The sequence below is a fragment of the Chiloscyllium plagiosum genome, chromosome 1 (assembly GCF_004010195.1).
Source record: "Chiloscyllium plagiosum isolate BGI_BamShark_2017 chromosome 1, ASM401019v2, whole genome shotgun sequence".
NCBI lineage: Eukaryota > Metazoa > Chordata > Chondrichthyes > Orectolobiformes > Hemiscylliidae > Chiloscyllium > Chiloscyllium plagiosum.
The window spans coordinates 6,085,109-6,106,906 of NC_057710.1; the positions used below are offsets into that span (position 1 = coordinate 6,085,109).

Here is a 21,798-nt window from a genome sequence, read left to right on the forward strand (position 1 = left end):
TCTGAGATCACTCAGTTTAGTAATCAGTCTCGAGGGGATAATAGTGTTGAAGGCTGAACTGTAGTCAATGAGTAGGATTCTTACATAGCTATTCTTGGTGTCAAGACGTTCTAGGAAGGAATGGTGGGCAAGTGATATGGCATCTGACATGGATCTGTTGGTCCGATAGGCAAATTGGAGTGGGTCAAGAGTAATGGGGAGGCTGGAGTTGATTAATGCCATGACCAGCCTTTCAAAGCACTTCATGCCCACTGAAGTTAGGGTCACTGGGCGGTAGTCATTAAGACATGCTGCATGAACCTTCTTAGGCACAGGGATTATGTTAGCCCTCTTGAAACAGGCAGGGACAGTGACCTGCTGCAAGGAGCGGTTGAAGATATCAGAGAAGACCTCTGCCAGTTGATCTGTGCATGCCCTGAGTGCACAGCCTGGTACTCCGTCTGGTCCCATCGCTTTCCTTGGATTCACACAAAGGAAAACTGATCTGACCTCTGATGCAGTGACTGTTGGGATAGGCTCGTCAGGACTTGCTGGAATAGTGTTACCTCTCCGCCGAAATTCTGGTCAAAGGGAACATAGAAGGCATTGAGACGATCTGAGAGGGAGGTGTCATTGTCTGCTATCTTGCACTGTCTCTTCTTAGAACCTATGATGTCATTCAGTCCGTGCCATAGTCGCCGGGTGTCTGTCTGGGTCTCTAGTTTGGATTGGTATTGGTCATTGGCTGTCTTAATAGCTCTGTGAAGGTCATACTTGGATTCCTTATATTTGAGTGGGTCTCCTGATCTGAAGGCTTCACGTGTGGTTTTTAGCAGGTTCTGTATGTCCTGATTCATCCAGGATTTCCTGTTGGGGAACACCCGGATTGACTTCCTCGGTATGCAGTCCTCCACACACTTTCTGATAAAGTCTGTGATGGTGGTGGCATACTTGTCCAAGGTACCTGCGGACTGTTTGAACATGGCCCAACAAGCAGATTCCAGGCAGCACCGGAGTTGATCCTCTGCGTCCTCCGACCAGCATCCGCAAGGGGGTCTCTTGCTTGAGCTTTTGCCTGTAAGCTGGGAGAATAAACACGGCATTGTGGTCGAAATTCCCGGAATGAGGGCGGGGATGGAGCGGTAGGCATCTTTCACAATGGTGTAGCAGTGGTCTAAAATGTATTTGGCCCATATCTCTCTAAACCCTTCCTAGCTGGCACAACATTAAGGGCCATAGGGCCTGAAATGTGTTGTACTATTCTAGGTTCTAATCATATAGCCATCTGGATGCCTTTTAAATGTTGTAATTGTATCTGCCTCTACCACTTTCTATGGCAGCTCTGTTCACATACGTATCACCTTCTGTGTGAAAAAATTGCCCCTTAAGTCCCTTTTGTATCTTTCCTCTCTCATCTTAAACCTATGCCCTCTAGTTTTGGACTCCCCCCATCCTGGGGAAAAGACCTGGCCTACTTACCCTATCCGTGCCCCTCATGATTTTATTAACCTCTATAAGGTCACCCCTCAGCCTCCAACGCTCCAGGGAAAATAACCCCAACCTATTCAACCTCTCTCTGTAGTTCCAACCCTGGCAACATCCGTGTAAATCTTTTCTGAACCCTTTCTAGTTTCACAATACCTTCCTGTAGAAGGGAGACCAGAATAGAGTTAAAATAAAAAATGATAAACCATGTCACTTTAATAAATAACATTATTATGAATTTATTATAGACAAGTTTTATTCATCAAAGATGTAAAGCTGATTAGCACACAATTAGAAAGGGGAGTAGTATAAACAGAAATCCTCTAAAAAACCTCGTACACACCTAGACATACAACGGAAAAGGTTCTCTGCAGAGCTTAACTTTGGCACAAAAACATTTGTACCAATTTTTCTTAGTTCCTGAATGGAGAAAGGACAAGGTATGAAATGTTCAAAATGGCAGGTGTCACTGCGATCTTGAAACACTGTTCACTCAATAAACTATTCAGTGGATTATCAGGAAAACAGCTGGATTAGGTTACTACAGTATAATTCACAGTTACCCTAATGGACTTTCAAAAAGGATTTTCTCAGAAATGCAGAGGATGAGCTCGGTGGCTCCTCTGTCTCTCTCTCTCAGCAGGTTGTATCACAACTGAACTTGAACTAACATCTAACACAAAGTTCTAAACTCCAGGTATGTGATTACCAGGAAAAAAGATGAAACAACTAATTTAAGCAATATTACTTCTAAGAAATTTTGTTAAAAAGAATCCCAAATGTCCTTTTAGTAACATTTTAAGAAAAAGGGGTCTCCACATGCCACATGATCCACAATCCTTTAACATGAATTCTCAAAAAAACCTAATAATAAATTGACTTCATAACATCATATAACCATTGGATAAATAACACACCATTTTTAGAGTCACAGAGTCAGGCAGCATAAAAATAGGTCCACCACGTCATTGCCAATCAGCAAACACCAAACTACACTCATCCCATCTTCCTGCACTTGGTTCATTGCCTACTATGCCCTGGCATTTTAACTGCTCATCCATATATTTAAATGATGTCAGCATACTTGCTTCCACCACCCTCTCAGGCAGCCCATTCCATATTTCTACCACCCTCAGGATTAAAACAACATTTTCCTCAGATCTTCTCTAAACCACGTACTCCCCACCTTAAACTTGTGCCCTCTGGTCTGAGACCTGTCAGCCATGGGGAAAAGATTCTCACAATCTACCCTGTCTCTGCCTCTCATAATATTGTTGTTCTCAATCAGACCTCCCCTCAGCATCCACTGCTCCATGGAAAGCACAGCCAGCTTATTCAGTCTCTCTTCATAACCTAAGACTTTTTATCCAAGACAACATCCTCATGAATCTCCTCTGCACCATCTCCAGTCCAATAGATGGAATACTTTATGCAGTTCCAGTTGCCAGACCTCTGGCAACTGGAACTGCATAAAGTATTCCATCTATGGCCGAATCAATATTTCAGAAGATTTCAACAATACTTCCCAGTTCCTATAAATTACACCCCAGCTTGTGAAGACAATCATCTCATATGCCTTCTTCACCACCCTGTCTACCTGTCCTGACATCTTCATAAATCTATGGAGTTGTGCACCATGATCCCTTTGTTCCTCAGTACTCCCTGGGGACCTACCATTCATTGTATATATTCTTCCCTTATTAGATTCCCAAAATGCATCACCTGGCACTTATCAGGATTAAATTCCATGTGCCATTGCTCTACCGAATTTACCAGCTGATTAATATCAGACTGCAGCCTGAGACGATCCTCCTCACTATCAACATCACTCCCACTTTTCGTGTTATTTGCAAACTTACTAATTATATCTTGTACATTTACATCCAAGTCATCGACAACTGGGGTCACATGCTTCCAATCACAAAAGCATCCCTCCACCATCAACCTTTGTCGTCTATTTGCACGCCAATTTTGGATCCATTTTGCCATCTTGCCTTGGATCCCATGGCCTCTTTTGTTTTGGACCAGCCTTCCATGTGAGACCTTTTCAGAGGCCTTGCTGAAGTCTATGTAAGCCACACAACAGCACTACTCTCATCAATATAAAGTTAAAAAAAAAATCACACAACACCAAGTTATAGTCCAACAGGTTTAACTGGAAGCACACAAGCTTTCGGAGCGCCACTCCTTCATCAGGTGATCTTTAATTTACTGGCCTCTCCCTGTTGCCCTGCTTGAACAAAGAACCACGTTGATTATTCTCTAATCATCTGGCACTTCACCTGTGGCCAGTGAAATATTAAATATCAACCAGTACCCCAGCAATCACCTCCCTCGCCTCCCATAGCAGCCTAGAATACATCTCATCAGGCCTTTATGCCCTTTAAAACATTCAACCTGCACTTTATTGCTTAACATGTTCTAGAGCGTCACCATCCCAAATGAAATCCCCATCAACAATGCCTTTCTCCTGAGTGAATACAGATGAGAAGTATTAATTTAATACCTCACCCACATCCACTGGCTCTATGCACAAATTGCCCCATTGCTCTCTATCAGGCCCCCACTCTTTCCCTGGTAATCCTCTTACTCTTAATATACTTATAAAATGCCTTGGGGTTTTTTCTTAATCTTATTTGCCAAAGATATTTCTTGGCCCCTCTTTGCCCTCCTAATTTTATTTTTTAGCAACCCCTTCACTTCAAGTAAGTCCGCATTTCGAAAGTGGGAGTCTTTTAAAAGTAATATAGTGAGAATTCAGGGCCAATGTGTTCATCTAAGAGTGAAGGGCAAGAGCAGCAAGTCCGGGGAACCCTGGATGTTAATGGATATCGTGAGTTTGGTAAAGAAAAACAAAGAAACAGTTTCAGTAAGAAACAGAATGTAGGTTAGATTCCCTACAGTGTGGAAACAGGCCCTTCGGCCCAACAAGTCCACACCAACCCTCCGAAGAGTAACCCACCCAGACCCTTTTCCCTCTGTCTAATGTACCTATCACTATGGGCAATTTAGCATGGCCAATTCACCTGACATGCACATCTTTGGACTGTGGGAGGAAATCAAAGCATCCCCACACAGACACAGGGAGAATGTGCAAACTCCACACAGACAGTCGCCCGAGGCTGGAATTGAACCTGGGACCCTGATGCTGTGAGGCAGCAGTGCTAACCACTGAGCCACCCGTGTACTCTATTCTGTGACAAGCAGGATCCAGTTTGCTGTCACAGGATTTGTCATTTCTTACAGTCAGAATGCTTGCTCACTGAAACCACTTGATCAGCCTTACTCCCTAGGATTAGGACCAGCATTGTCCTATCTCTCATCAGACTATCTATGTGCTGGCATAAAAAGCATTCCTTGATGTATTTTAAAAATCCCACCTCATCTAATCCTTTCATACTAAGGAAATCCCAGTTAATGTTAGCAAAGCTGAAATCCCATACATCTATAACCATACTTTTCTCACAAGTCTGTGATTTGCCTACATATCCATGCTCTATCTCCCTTTCACTGTTGCGAGGCCTGTAATATAATCCCAGCAAAGTGATTTTTTTTATTCCTAAACTCTACTCAGATGGCCTCATTCGAAAAGACTTCAAGGACATCCTCCCTCATTCCTTTATCAATGCACCCATTTCTCTTACATCCTCCACATCCTGCCTGAAACTTCTGTACCCAGGAATGTTGAGAGGCCAATCCTGTCCTTCTTTCAACCATGTCTCAGGATTGCAAAATTATCATTGCCACGTGCTGATCAACGCTCTAAGTTCACTTGCCTTACCAGCAAAGCTCCTTGCAATAAAATAGACGCAGTTTAGCTTTCCAGAATACCCATGTGCCTTTTCATGCCCATGATTTCTCTGCCATTTAGACCTTCACAGCATTCCTTCGATAGCTGATTGGACCTTGCTCCTGATTTTATATCTACTCCATATCCTATTATGTCTGCCAAGTCAGTTCAAATTAAAATTTAAAGTTCAAAATGAAACAAGCCATATTTTAAAAATCAAGATACATTTACACTTGCTCTCAATCACTGTTTACAGGTCAATACAGTCCTGCAATATGAAACCTCAAAAAGCAATTAATAAAGAAGCATCATCAGAACTTACGGGCAGCATGGTGGCACAGTGGTTAGCACTGCAGCCTCACAGTGCCAGAGACCCGGGTTCAATTCCCACCTCAGGCAACTGTCTGTGTGGAGTTTGCACATTCTCCCTGTGTCCGCGTGGGTTTCTTCTGGGTGCTCCGGTTTCCTCCCACAGTCCAAAAATGTGCAGGTCAGGTGAATTGGCCACGCTAAATTGCCCATAGTGTGAGGTGAAGGTGTAGGGGAGTGGGTCTGGGTGGGTTGCTCTTCGGAGGGTCGGTGTGGACTTGTTGCACCGAAGGGCCTGTTTCCACACTGTCAGTAATCTAATCTAAATGACACATAATTGTGAGCTTGCTCTTGCACATACAAGCTACAATAAAGAAATGCGAGAGGAAAAACAATAAAGGGGATGAATTTTACACAAGGTTCATTGTGTACATAGTGTTCATAGTGGTACAAACTTGACTGGACGAGGAGATATTCTAATGGCAGAAGGTGAAAAGGACTTGGACGAAAAGGATTAAATAATGAGGACAGGTTGGATAGAGTTGGCAAGAATGTCCAATATTATGGGCAATTGTGGGCGAAGAGTGGTGAATTGAAGTGTTTTAAATTATTTAGGAGTCCATGGGTAGCTAAAGAGAAACTACTGCATCTGGTCGTGGAGTACATAACAAAAAGTGCATAAGTTAATATTGAAGTTGGCCCATTTTATATCAGGAGTGCTACTTCACACATCGGCTCAGGGAAATCTGAAATGCTTTTCCCACAAAAGCTGTCAAGGCTAGGATTAAATTAAAAATGTCAAAACTGAGAATTTTTTTATACTGTGAGATTACCAAGCACATTAAGGAAATGAAACAAAAATACAGATGAATCTTGAGCTAACCGAGTAGCAGGAAAAGCCCAAAGGGCTGAATAGGCTCTTCCGAATGTAATAAATGACAGGTGAACTAGCCAGGGTGAAACAAAGTAACATCTCAGAATGGCAATAAACACAAAATCTAAAATGTAAAGTTCATGTCAAGCATCACCACTAAGTCAGTGTTAGCTTGACTTGATAGGAGCACTCAGTTGGGAAGCATGAAAATTCAAGTTCTTTTACAGGTCTTGAGCCAAATACTGAGATCCTGCTACGAATTTGAGGGAGAATATTCCCAGAGGGTGGTGGGGGTCTGAAACGTACTGCCTGAGAGGGTAGTTGAGGCAAGTGACCTCACAACCTTTAAAAATTACATGAATACCATAACATTCAAGACTATGGAACAAGCGCTGGATTGGGGCAGTCCTGTAGATTTAGTGGTACAAACTTGATGGACCAAAGATGAGTCGAGAGCAGATATGCTGCTAGATCTGAAATGGCTAAGTTTAATGTTGAGTTTAGAAGTTTGTAGAGTATCTTAATTAAGATGAAGTGCTGTTTCTAATCTTTGTGTTGAGCCATACAGGAACAGCCAAGTAGTCCAAGGACAGGAATGTCTGTGTATACATAAGGAGGGGAATTAAAAAGACAGACTACACCCAAGAAGTTCAGGATCATGTTTACAGATAGAACTGAGGTGTTTCAGAAAAACGTCATGCAAGTCATGTCAGGTCAAATGGACCAACTGACTTAGCTATCCAATTTGAAAAGATACAATGTGATTTGCTATGTGGTTTTGCAGCAAGAAAAGGGTCATGGGTGAGAAAAGAAAAGGGTCATGGGTGAGAAAAGCAAAGGAAAGAGGCAATTATTGATTCAAATTGATCTGAGCTATCATTGAACACTTGAAGCGAAGAATCAGTTGCTCATAAATAAAACACTATTCATTAAAACTCCGGTCTGCCGTGAAGCATTAAAGGTTTATTGAGACAGCAAACAATGAGCAGCAATTATTGAATTAACTAGGAAAATTGAGGCAAAACTCTTTGACCTGTAGCAAACCCTTGAACTAACACATCATGAACCTTATCACTTCTCAATAATCTAGCTGGCAATTTCAGATCCTTATGCATCCAGTAACCTTTGAACTTTCACTCAATAATGTGTTAGGAATTGACAGCGTGGGAACGAAAGAATCACAGCTATCTGACTGGATATCATATTTCAAAGGCCAAATTATCCTGGTAAGTGGCTGTATTTTCATTCTGGCTGCAGCTCATTAACTAGATTATTTGGAAGCAGGCCAATGGATGAAAGATTTAATACTCACCTCAGAAGGAAAAATCAACTTGCTGCATTTCCAAAATTATTGGTGTAGTTTATAGATAGTTTGTAGGGACACCGTTGCAGAGAATTCATGAGAAACAGACAGCAGTGAGAATGGTGAAGTTATTCCTACATGTAGCGGGTGAGGCAAATAGCATTCATACATTTAAGATACAGCTAGACAGATAGGAGGGAGAACAGAATAGAAGGTTAAGTCTATAGGGTGAAGTGAAGCTTCTTTGTCCTGTTTTTAAGACAATGCTAAAAACATATGAGAATGACCATGTTGACTGGACTTGTGCACTAATACCCTTTTAAATAGCTCACTGTCAAATAGTGTTTGATGAAAACAATTTTGGATATTTTACTGTAAAGGTGCCAAATAAATTGTTGCTGTGAGTTGGGAGTTGATTCATGCCAAGTATAAACACTGGTTGGGCTGAACGAGCTATTTCTGCTCGGTAAATTCTACGTACAGGTGAGTAAAAACACTTTGTAAGAACACATTGTTGCGAGTTTGATTCCTGACCCACGATGAGGAAACAGTTTATAGCGGAGACTGCAAACATTGCACAGCAGTTGGTCTCAACCAGCCCACAGCGCTACGGAATCGAAGAGGTGGCATTTCCTGGTTAGAGTGGCAGCAGCAGAAGGATTGGCTGAATGATGGAATTCAAGACATTCCAAAGTGCCAGCTATCTCCTTGTTTTCAGAGACAAACAAGAGGGAGGCCGAAATACTGGAAATTACTGCTCAAAGAATTCTTAAACACTGATGAAATGCAAATAACTTGCACATGATGAGAATGGAAATGATAAATGCTGTGGCTACAAGTGAGGCTTTGACACTTAAGGGAAACATTTTCTTAACATCAATCATGATGCCCTCAAATGACAGATTAGGGATTCTTTCTTATTTTTAGCTAATCCACTGGAATTTAGATTCAAAGAACTGGCAAGGCAGTTCAATGGAATCATGCAACTGTTTGTTTATGGTTAATAGTCCTGCCCTGGAGCACATTGCAGACACCATACACATGAGAATTTAACTAACAACATCATCTTACAATCATCAGTGAGCACAGTGCAGGAAAGGGCCAACCAGCCCATTGAGCCCTTGTGACATACAATTTCCTTTGATCACAGACTCTTCTCAACCTCTTTCATCTCCAAAAGATGGGCTAAAAGTTCCTGTCTGGATTCCTGTTTCAGGTCGAAAATGCAGCCAAGCAATTCAGTGTTGGCATTCAATTTACAGAGTCAAAGCCATTGGTTTAATAAAAATACTCCTGAGTAAAGCTAATTCAGCCAGGGAACCAAACTGTCCAACCACTCCCGGATTAGACAGGATAAAAGAAAGGGTCCAACAGCTGATTCCCAGTCAATTGAGATGTATCTGGCATTGACACTCCAGAAAGGTTTCCCAACAATCTCCAGGAATTGAAGATTAGTCTCCTGGATAACTCTGTGAACAAACTAAGGAACAAAGCATAGCTCCTCAAGAGCAATAACAGACTGGCAACAAATACCTTGGTGTGAAGTTATTCATTTTGGTTGTAAAAATTGAAATGCATAACAGTTTTTTTTAAAGGTGTGACACTTGTAAATGTTGATTTGGAGACAACATCAGCATGCAAGAACAGCCTGCAATTAGGAAAACAAATGGCATCTGGCCTTAATTACAACAAGATTGAGTACAAGAATAGAAAAATGCTACAATTATATAAAGGTAAAGTCGCCATTGTCTTACAAGACCATAGGCTGCTTTCTCATTAGAGAGAGAGAGAGACGACTGGTGGGGGGTAACCGGAGGGTCACCACACTTCAGGCAAGGGGAGTGGTTGGGAAGAGTCTTCGTGGTCCCCTAACCTGGTGCAGGAATTGAACCCATACTATTGGCATTTCTCTGTGTCAGAAGTCAGCTGTCCATCCAACTGGCTTTGGTGAAATCACATCTGGAGTACTGTATGCAATTTTGATCTCCATATTTAAGGAAGAATAGACTTGGACAACAAATGCTGTGGCAAAAGTTCACAAAATTGGCCTTGGGAAGACAAGTTTGCCCTTGATGAGCAGCTGAATACTGTGGATCCCTGACAAGTGATCTTATTGGAACATATAAGCTTCTGAAGGGGCTCAGTAGGGTGGATGCTGAGAGATTATTTCCGCTTAACCAGGAATCTAGAATACAAGGGCACAGACTCAGGATAAGGGGTCAGTCATTTAGGTGAGACATTACTTCAAAGAATCGTGGATCTTTGGAATTCTCCAACCTAAAGGTTTGCGAATGATCTGAACTTTGCATAAAGCTAGGGAAGTGCTTGCTGGGCTCCTTGCTAAAATATTTACATCATTGATAGCCAAGGGTGAAGTGTCGGAAAACTGGAGGGTGGCTAATGTGGTGTCATTATTTTTTAAAAGGTGGTAAGGAAAAGCTGGGGAACTAGAGACCGGTGAGTGAAGACATCATTGGTGGGTAAGTTATTGGAGGGGATTCTGAGGGACAGGATTTACGTGCATTTCGAAAGGCAACGACTGAGTAGGAATAGTCAACATGGGTCTGTGCATGGGAAATCGGGTCTCAGTAACTTGATTGAGTTTTTTGAAAAGGTTGCAACAAAGATTGATGAAGGCAGAGTGGCGGATGTTGTCTAAATGGATTTCAGCAAGGCATTCAACAAGATTCTGCATGGTAGACTGGTTAGCAAGATTCGATCACTTCGAATGCAGAGCGAGCTAGCCAACTGGATACAAAATTGGCTTGAAGATAGGAGACAGAGGTGATGGTGGAGGGTTGTTTTTCACACTGACGCCTGCGATCAGCAAGGAATAGTGCTGGGTCCACTGCTTTTGTTATTTATATAAATGATTTGGATGAGAATATACGAAGTATGGTTAGTACATTTGCAGATTACACAAAAATTGCTGATGTAGTGGACAGTGATGGAAGTTATCTCAGAGGACAACAGGATCTTGATCACATAGGCCAAGGAGTAGCAGCTGGAGTTTAATTTAGATAAATGAGAGGTGATGTATTTTGGTAAGGCAAATTAGGGCAGGACTTAATCACGAAATGGTAGTGTTCTGGAGAGTGTTGCTGAACAAAGAGACCTTGAGGTTCAGTAACATTTGTTACTCCTTGAAGGTGGAGTAACAAATAGATAGGATAGTGAAGAAGACGTTTAGTACACTGGCCTTTATTGGTCAGAGTACTGAGTATAGGAGTTGGGAGGTCATGTTGCGGCTGTACAGGGCATTAGTTTGGCCATTTTTGGGATATTGGATTCAATTCTGGTCTCCCTGCTACAGGAAAGATGTTGTAAACTTGAAAGGGTGCAGAAAAGATTTGCAAGGATGTCGCCAAGGTTGGAAGGTTTGAGCTATCGGGAGAGGCTGAATAGGTTGGGGCTATTTTCTCTGGAATGTCAGAGAAAATGTCTGGTGACCTGATAGAGGTTTGTAAAATCATGAAGAGTATGGATAGGGTTAGTAGCCAAGATCTTTTCCTCAGGATAGAGGAGTCCAAAACTGGAAGATGTAGGTTTAAAGTGAGAGGGGAAAGATATGAAAAGGATGTAAGTGGGTTGAGTGTATAGAATGAGCTGCTAGAGGAAGTGATGGAGGCTGGTACAATTACAACATTTAAAAGGCATCTAGATGGGTATATGAATAGGAAGGGTTAGAGGGAAATGGGCCAAATGGGACTAGATTAATTTAGGATATCTCATCAGCATGGACAAGCTGGACTGAAAGTTGCGTTTCCATGGCTCGATGCCACAATGATTCAATCATTGAATACATTTAACACTGGGTTAGACAGAGTTCTGAACCCTCAGGGAATCAAGGGACAGAGGGAACGAGGAGAGAAAGTGAGAGCAATAATGTCTACATTAAATGTCAGAACAGACTCGGTTTGGTCTACTTCTGATCCTACTTCTGGTATTGTTGTGAACAATGACTACACGTCAATGGTACTAGACTGCACATGAGGTATTGTGGAACTATATTAATGCAAGTTCAATTTGTTTTCAAGTAAAGGAGGAATGTTTTCTTGGTCATTAAGCAGAGCAATGGAACTGCACTCTGGCGTGTTCAGGCAAAGAGAAAAAAATAAAGAAACTGAGGTAAAAAAGTAAAGACAAATAAAGAACTCCATTAATCCAGTAATAAGGAGATTGGCTGGTCTAATTGCACACACAAATTAATGAAGCAGATCTCAAACTGAATTGGGAGATCATGGGTGATGTGACTCCGAAGGGTTCAAGAGTGAAGGTAACGGTGAAGGATAGAAGGCAACAAACAAAATTGCCATTCAGTTACTAGAGAAACAAAACCGAACTCCAGAAGAGGTCAACACCTTTAGGAAATCAGGGAAAATGGGTCAGAGAAAAGGCAGAGGAAAAAGAAGTCATACTTCAAAAGCAGACACAGATTTCACAATCTTTAAAACTTAATGTGCAATCATTTCATTCATCTAATTGTTATCCTGTTTTTGAGAGAGCTGTTAAGATATTGGCTCTTTGTACACACTACTTTCAGCTATTTATCCAGACTGGCAGACTCAGGAAATGATCTCTGAGGAAACTCTTTAGATTTCTATGGAGGGTACAAGATGGGAGTTTTTTTTAAACAGCCGAACCAGAAACAATAGATAAATGAAAGATTTGAAGTCTACTTGCCGGTACCCTGCCACTGACCCCATGAGCTACAACGTTTTGCCACTCTTGACCTTTCTGTGAGAGTTCAGAGCTTCCTGTGGCAGTGGCACCAGTTCCCAGATAGCTCAGTCTCTCCCAACTTCCAGATGCTGACGGTGGGAATTACAGATACCAACACCCTCTGTCACCAAGACCCTGACCATGGAGTGACCTTGAGACACAAACCGCAGCACACAGCTGAACTTTTACCCTGCAGATAAGCAGCAGGGAAGCATGAAAACCTAGTGCAGCAGGCCCAAGCTTGTAGTATCTTTCCTGACCATCCTAGCCTTGCTTTGGGCATCGAAAGAAACAGATTCTGGATTAGTGGTTCTGGAAGAGCACAGCAGTTCAGGCAGCATCCAAGGAGCAGCGAACTGAACTGCTGTGCTCTTCCAGCACCACTAATCCAGAATCTGGTTTCCAGCATCTGCAGTCACTGTTTTTACCTCATCGAAAGAAACAGAACTGAGTTACATTTGGCCTGAAGTAAAATTTCTGTCTTCAAAAGCTAAATCAGACTGAAAATTGGAAATGAGGAGAAGGAAGTTACATAGTTTAGGATCTTCACTTTTTTTAGATTACATTAGATTACATTACAGTGTGGAAACACCTCATCGAAAGAAACAGAACTGAGTTACATTTGGCCTGAAGTAAAATTTCTGTCTTCAAAAGCTAAATCAGACTGAAAATTGGAAATGATGAGAAGGAAGTTACATAGTTTAGGATCTTCACGTTTTTCAGATTACATTTGATTACATTACAATGTGGAAACAGGCCCTTCAGCCCAACAAGTCCACACCGACCTGCCGAAGCGTAACCCACCCATACCCCTACATTTACCCCTTACCTAACACTACGGGCAATTTAGCATGGCCAATTCACCTTACCTGCACATCTTTGGACTGTGGGAGGAAACCGGAGCACCCGGAGGAAACCCACGCAGACACGGGGATTTCCTCCCATCTTGTACTGTCTTGTAATTGAGAGACAGTCACCTGAATGACTTCACAGTCATGCTGCCAGGTGGGCATGGGGTTAATGGCAACAGTGGTCAGATACCATCCCAGATGTGATGGCATTCGCCTAGTCCCAAGGGCTAAAAATTCTTTGTGAGATAGTAAAGTGACTCTCCCATGAGCCTGCAGTTATACACTCCAATCCTTCAATATGCATGAGTAAAAATATCATAGACATGAGCTGCCAGAGGAAATGGTGGAACATAGAACATTGAACATAAAACATAAAACATTCCAGTGTAGTACAGGCCCTTCGGCCCTCGATGTTGCGCCAACCTGTGAAACCAATCTAAAGCCCATCTAACCTACACTATTCCATTATCATCCACGTGTTTATCCAATGGCAAATTAAATGCCCTTAATGATGACGAGCCCACTACTGCTGCAGGCAGGGCATTCCATGCCCTTACTACTCTCTGAGTAAAGAAACTACCTCTGACATCTGTCCTATATCTGTCACCCCTCAATTTAAAGCTATGTCCACTCGTGCTAGCCATCAACATCCAATGAAAAAGGCTCTCACTGTCCACCCTATCTAATCCTCTGACCATCTTGCATGCCTCTACAAAGTCACCTCTTAACTTTCTTCTTTCTAACAGCCTCAAGGCCCTCAGCCTTTCTTCATAAGACATTCCCTCTGTACCAGGCCACATCCTGGTAAATCTCCTCTGCACCCTTGTCAATGCCTCCACAGCCATACAATAATGCGGCACCAGAACTGTACGCAATACTACAAGTGCAGCCACACCAGAGTTTTGTACAGCTGCTGCATGACCTCATGGCTCCGAAACTCAGTCCCTCTACCAATAAAAGCTAATACACCAATCACCTTCTTAACAACCCTATCAACCTGGGTGGCAACTTTCAGGGATTCATGCACACACAGACTCAAATCTCTCTGCTCATCCACACTATCAAGAATTTTACTATTAGCCCAGTACTCTGAATTTCTGTTACTCCCTCCAAAGTGAATCACCTCACACTTTTCCGCATTAAACTCTATTTACCACCACTCAGACCAGGTCTGCAGCTCACCTATGTCACTCTGTAACCTGCAACATCCTTCCGCACTGTCCACAAATCCACCGACTTTGGTGTCATCCGCAAATTTACTAATCGATCATTTTACACCCTCATCCAGGTCACTTATAAAAATGACAAACAGCAATGGTCCCAAAACAGATTCTTGCAGTACACAACTAGGAGATCAACTCCAGGATGAACATTTCCCATCAACCACCACCCTCTGTCTTCTTCCAGCTAGCCAATTTCTGATCCAAACCGTTAAATCACCCTCAATCCTATGCCTCCATATTTTCTGCAATAGCCTAAAATGGGGAACCTCTTCAAACAATTTACTGAAATCTATATACACCACATCAACCGCTTTACCATCATCCACCTTTTCAGTCACCTTCTCAAAGAAGTCAATAAGGTTTGTGAGGGATGACCTACCCTTCACAAAACCATGTTGACTATCCCTAATCAAATTATTTCTTTCTAGTTGATTATAAATCCTATCTCTTATAATCCCTCCTGAAACTTTGCCCACAACAGAATAAGGCTCACTGGTCTATAATTACCAATGTTGTCTCTACTCCCCTTCTTGAACAAGGGGACAACATTTGCTATCCTCCAGTCTCTGGCACTATTCCTGTAGACAATGACAACATAAAGATCAAAGTCAAAGGCTCTGTAATCTCCTCCCTAGCTTTCCACAGAATCCTGGAATAAATCCCGAGAACCTATCTATTTTCACACTTTCCAGAATTGCTAAGACCTCCTCCTTATGAACCTCAATCACTTTGAGTCTCATAGCCTCTATCTCAGTATTCTCCTCAACAATATTGTCTTTTTCCTGTGTGAATACTGACAAAAAATATTCAGTTAGCGCCTCTCCTATCTCTTCGGACTCCACACAACTTCCACTACTGTCCCTAACCTTAATCTTATTTTAATAATTCTTTTATTCCTGATGTACTGACAGAAAGCCTTAGGACTTGCCAAGATCCTACCTGTCAAAGATTTCTCATGTCCCCTCCTGGCTCTTCTTAGCTCTCTCTTTAGGTCTTTCCCGGCTAACTTGTAACTCTCAAGTACCCTAACTGAACCTTCATGTTTCATCATTACATAAGTCTCTTTCTTCCTCTTGATAAGAGATTCAAGTTCTTTCGTAAACCACGGCTCTCTTACTTGATCACTTCCTCCCCACCTAACTGGTTCATACCTATCAAGGACACGCAGTAGCTGTTCCTTGAACAAGCTCCGCATTTCAATTCTGGCCATCCCTGCAGTTTTCTTCCCTATGCTATACATCCTAAATCTTGCCTAATCGCATCATAATTGCCTTTCCCTTAGTTATAACTCTTTGCCCTGGGGTATATACCTATCCCTTTCCATCACTAATGTAAACATAATCAAATTGTGGTCACTATCATCAAAGTGCTCACCCACCTCCAAATCTAACACCTGGCCAGGATCATTGCCCAGTACCAAATCCAATGTTGCCTCGCTTCTTGTTGGCCTATCTACGTACTATGTCAGGAAACCCTCGTGCACACATTGGACAAAAATTGACCCAGCTAAAGTACTCAAACTATAGTGTTTCCAGTCAATATTTGGAAAGTTAAAATTCCCCAAATCAAGAGCAACAGACACAGCAGATGATGTGTGTGGAAGTACAGGTAAATCTCTGTCGGATGTGGAAAGATTCTTTGGGGCCTTAATGGAGGTGAGCGGGGAGGTGTGAGCGCAGGTTTTGCATTTCTTGCGGTGGCAGAGAAAGGTGCCGGGAGTGGGCTGGTGGGAGGGTGTGGACTTCACAAGGGAGTTGCGGAGTGAATGGTCTCTGCGCAACACAGATAGGGGTGGGGAGGGAAAGAGGGAAATATATCCCTGGTCATGGAGTCTGTTTGTAGGTGGCAGAAATGACGGAGGATGATGAGGTGTATCCAGAGGTTAGTGGGGTGGAATGTGAGGACCAGGGGGATCTGTCCTTGTGATTGGAGGAGTGTTCAAAGGCAGAGATACGGAAGTGGAGGAGATGCACTGGAGGGCATCGTTGACCACGTGGGAGGAGAAACTGGGGTCTTTGAAGAAGGAGGTCATCTGGGATAGTCTATGGTGGAACTGGTCTTCCTGGGAGCAGATGCGGCAGAGGCAGAGGAATTTTTTGAAGAAGGAGGCTATCTGGGATGGTCGGTGGTGGAACTGGTTCTTCTGCGAGCAGATGCGGTGGAAGCGGAGGAATACTTTGAAGAAGGAGGCTAACACTTCAACCCCAGGGCATCAATGTGGACTTCAACAGCTTCCTCATTTCCCCTTCCCCCACCTCATCCTAGTTCCAAACTTCCAGCTCAGCACTGTCCCCATGACTTGTCCGGACTTGTCCGACCTGCCTAGCTCCTTTTCCACCTATCCACTCCACCCTCTCCTCCCTGACCTATCACCTTCATCTCCTCCTCCACTCACCCATTGTACTCTATGTTACTCTCTCCCTACGCCTACCCTCCCCTAGCTCATCTCTCCACGCTTCAAGCTCACTGCCTTTATTCCTGATAAAGGGCTTTTGCCCGAAATGTCGATTGGATGCTCGTTGGATGCTGCCTGAACTGCTGTGCTCTTCCAGCACCACTGATCCAGTATCTGGGATGTTCTATGGTGACTTTGAAGAAGTAGTTTAGATGTCATGTTGCGGCTGTACATGACATTGGTTCGGCCACTTTTGGAATACTGCATATAGAGATTTGTAAAATCACAAAGGCCATGGATAGGGTGAACAGCCAAGGTCTACTTCCCAGGATAGGAGAGTCCGAAACTAGAGGAAAAAAGTTTAAGGTGAAAGAATAAAGACTTAAAAGGGACCTAAGGGGAAACTTTTTCACACAGAAGGTGGTGTTGAATGGAATGAGCTCCCAGAGGAGGTGCTGGAGACTGGTACAATTACAACATTTATAAGGCATCTGGATGGGTACGTGAATTGAAAAGGTTTATAGAGATATGGGCCAAATGTTGGCAAATGGGACTAGATTAATTTACGTTATCTGCCCAGCAGGGATGAGTTGTCTCATCCAACGAAAGGATGTGTTTCCGTTCAATATAACTCTATGACTCAATGAACTTATTCAGCATGAGAAGTTACTGCTAATTGGTTGGACTACGGTCAGCATGGAGGTGAAGCAGGAACTGTCAATTATCTCAGTTAACTAATTAAATTCAAAACCAGGAAGTCAACTTTAAGTTCAAACACTTTGACTGATCAGAATTGACTCACATGGTTTGAATTTAATCAGTTAACCTCTGAGCCAGAAGACAGCCCTCTTGCAGCACAATGGTAGCATCCCTATCATTGGGTTGAGAGGACTGGGTTCAAGTCCATTCTTATAACTTATAATTCAGTTAGTAAAACCGTGTGATCATCACATATTAACACGCAGGGTTACAGGCATAGGGTGGGGGTGTGTGGGTCTGGGTGGATTGCTCTTCAGAGGGTTGGAATGGACTTGATGGGCCAAATGGCCTGTTTCCACAATGTAGGGATACTATGATTTCAATGATAATTTTCACTTTGACAAAGTGCAGCCTTTTTAAATGGTGCTCTACATTATTAAACTTAGTTACCATACGATGCCATCCCAAAAGAAAGATGACAAAAAAGGCTAAAGAATCTCATTAAAAGTGGTTGCTCCATGTCCAGTATTGTGGGTCCAATACAAGCTGAAAGGTACAATTACAACATTTAAAAGGATGGATATACGAAAAGGAAGGGTTTAGAGGGATATGGGCCAAATGTTGGCAAATGGGACCAGATTAGGTTAAGAAAGCTGGTCAGCATGGACAAGTTGGCCCGAAGGGTCTGTTTCCGTGCCGTACATCTCTGTGACTCTATGATATCAGAACAGTGTTGGACATTTGCAGGTTAGATCATGGTCACAAAAATTAATACATTGGTTGATGTAAACGGTCATAACCTGAAACATTAAGCTGCCTTTTCCTTTTCCTGACACTTTGGGACTTCTCTGGCACTTGTTTTCACTTCTGACTTCCGTCAGTCCAAGTTGTTTTGATTTCCTTTAAATCCATTGTAAAGCAATAACACTGGAATCATTTCCATAAAAATTTGCCAATGGTGAAATGTCCTCTGGTGTAGCAATTCCACTGGGTCCCTGTGTCCCTCAAGTTAACTTTGGACTGTTCCTTCTCACTTGTGACACATTGTTTGCTCTTGTGAGTTGAAATGAGCTCTGGGATACCCTGCCTCTAAGAAGCCAGCGACACACGGCATGTTTGAATGCAGCATATCAACACAGTTAACATGCACATCTGACTTCCTGCTGGTGTGAAATACTCAGCAGTAAACTCATGCAACAGTCATAATGAAGTCCACAGCCATGAAAACAAGCCACACTTGAACCCATGATTCCCAAACATTTGACCAAGCAGTCATAATGTCATCTCGCTGCTAGGCAAGCAGATTTGCATCAAAGACGTTAACTCCACCTGTATCTCAAGTTAGTTCTCACCATCTCCACCAACATCCCCCACCCCACCTGGAATACAGATTAGAGCCAGGTAACTTACCAGTGCAGTATATATATGCAGACATCTGTAGACGGGGGAAAAGTCGACCAGATCTTGGGCACTTAGTACCTGTCAGACACATGAAACAACATACACAAAAAAAGGGAAAGAAGGTGAAACTTAGTGCATGGCCCACATCCATATCAATCAATAACACTGTCAATCAAGGCAACACTTCCATAAAAACATCAAAAGCTCCCAAGTAGATATCCATTTTTAAAGACAGGTGTGCAGCAGCTGTTGGAAATTATCAGGACAATACCAGGCCTGTATGTTTTGGGTTTGGCCTTTTACCTTAACACATGTAACCAGGCCTCCCCTACTGGGATTAGAGCTTTTATTAAGTTATGTCACTGGCCTTAAAGGAATCCTGCAGGATAAGAGTCCCACAATGGATAAAGCACTGTGAAATGTTACTACTTACTGCTAAATCACTCACAGATTTTAAACATTTAAACTTTTTGAGAACTAATGGTACATCAAGGTGAGGAACTTCACCATTCCATTGCAATGAGTAACAGCATCTAACATTTCCAGATACAACACAGGGTGATTAAAGCTCGCTCAGAACTGTCCTCATCAAACACTCCCAGGACAGGAACAGCACATTGTTAGATATCAATTAAAACTCCCACATTGCTATCCCCATCAAACACTCCCAGGACAGGGACAGCATGGGGTTAGATACAGAGTAAAGCTCCCTTTACACTGTCCCCATCAAACATTCTCAGGTAAGGAACAGCACGGGGTTAGATACAAAGTGAAGTTCCCTCTACAATATTCTCATCAAATACTCCAGGATGGGGCCACCATGAAATTAGGTAGAAAGTTCCCTCTAAAAAGTTCCTATAAAACACGCCCAGGGTGGTATTGGATACTGATTAAAGCTCACTCAACACTGTCTCCATTAAACACTCCCAGAGCAAGTATAACACAGATTAGATATGCCATAATCCTACTTTTACAGTTTTTCAACAAACACGCTGGTATAGTCCAAGTTAGAATCCGAGCACAGCTCTTCTCCACTATCACATTGAACAGTCACATGTTATATACTGAGTAAAGTTCCCTCTATTGAAACTTTCAATACTTAGATAAGAAGATTTTTCATTTCAGCTCTGCAGCCTTTTATTTCTCGTTTTGGCTTACAGAATATTTCCTGCACATGTTTACTGCATTTCAAGTGTCCAATCTCCATAGCAGTTTGTTTTTTGTTCAAAAACATATACATTGACTGAGGGTCAAGTGGTATGAAACAAAGATAGTCAAAAGGACTTAAGATACATGTAAGATATTTAAGTCCACTTTTTGTAATCTGTTCTAAAATTTTCTTACTGTTCAACATGTTGTTTTTATCACAACACATCTGCATAATCCAAATTGGCAGGGAAGTTTCTTTATTTGTTCATGGGATATGGGCATTACTGGTCACAAAGCTGCCATTATGCTTATGAAGGTGATGTAGTCCATCAGATCCATACTGGCACTCTGAATGAGCATCATGGTTTGGCACCGTCCACCCATTATTTCTCCATAACTCTGAATGGTATTTCCATTTAAATAACCATCTAAGGTCTTCTTGAAAGACCTTTCAGGCAGTGGAGACAAGACCTGAATCACTCAGCGAGAAAAAGGTTTCTTCTCAAATCATATCTACTTCTTTCATAAATAAACTTTACATCTGTGCTCTCTCATTCTCAATCTGTTTACAAGCAGAATCAGTTTTCTTTATGTGCTATGTGTCCAGATCCTTCATGATTTTGAAACCCTCACTCAAATCTCCTCTCAGCCTTTTCCTTACCAAGGAAAAGATCTTCCATCATAAAGTGAAAGTTCTCTTGGAACCATTCTTGTAAACCTCTTCTGCACTTTTCTGAATGTGTTCACATTCTTCCTAACGTGTAATGGCCAAAACTGTATATAATAGTCCAGCTGAGGTCAAGCTAGGGTCTTACAAAGATTCAACATAAACCCCTAGCTCTCTTACTCTGTGCCTATATTAATAATTCCTAGAATACTGTATGGTTTAGTAACTAAAAACTGAAAGAACTGTGGATGCTGAAAATCAGAAACAAAAAGTTACAATGCCTCCAAGTTTTGTATTGTCCACAAATCTGAAATTGCCCCATATTTGAGAGCAAAAATTTGACAGGTAAAATATAATGTGGGAAAATGTGAGATCATGCTATTTTGTATGAAGAATATAGGAGCTAAAAATTAATTAAGTGAAGAAGTCTGCAGAAACAGATTATCTATAATTCTTCCTTATTAATTTTGATCCTTACTAGTAGAAGTTTTCTCTTCTGTCGGCAGGAGCTGGGCAGTATCTTCCTCTTTTGCCTCTAGTCTGCCCTACTCCTCCTTTAAGCACCTTTTCTTACTCATATGCCAACAGGTGAGTAGAGTGGCAGATCAGATAATTGGGCATAATATAAGGAATAGCAGAAAGAAATTAGAGTATGAGAAAGGGCTAGCTAATAATGAAAAAAATAGCTAGAGCTTCTGTAGGCATTTCGAAAAAGAAGTAAATAAAGTAAGTGCTGGTCTTCTAGACAGCAAGAATGGGAAGTTTATTGTAGATGATGAAGAAATTGTAGATTAAGCATAAAAATATTGTGTTTTTGCTTTCCTACGCAGGATAGAAAACACATTCAATTAATACCTCTAAATCAGGAGGTGCAAGGAGGAGTGGAACTTAGCAAAATTACAATGATGAGGGAAGTGATGCAAAGCAAACAAATGGACTTGCAGGCTAACA

General features: G+C 42.1%; 1 protein-coding gene across 5 annotated transcripts in view; it reads right to left on the reverse strand.

Annotated features, from left to right (window-relative positions):
- The window catches only part of exoc6b (exocyst complex component 6B), a 652,306-nt gene that overhangs the window by 333,595 nt on the left and 296,913 nt on the right, over positions 1–21,798 (reverse strand). For all 5 annotated transcript variants that reach the window (XM_043690482.1, XM_043690394.1, XM_043690575.1 and 2 more), the window contains exon 8: positions 19,041–19,109. In XM_043690482.1, coding sequence (XP_043546417.1) covers positions 19,041–19,109 — 69 coding nt within the window. The remainder of the gene's footprint in view (positions 1–19,040; positions 19,110–21,798) is intronic.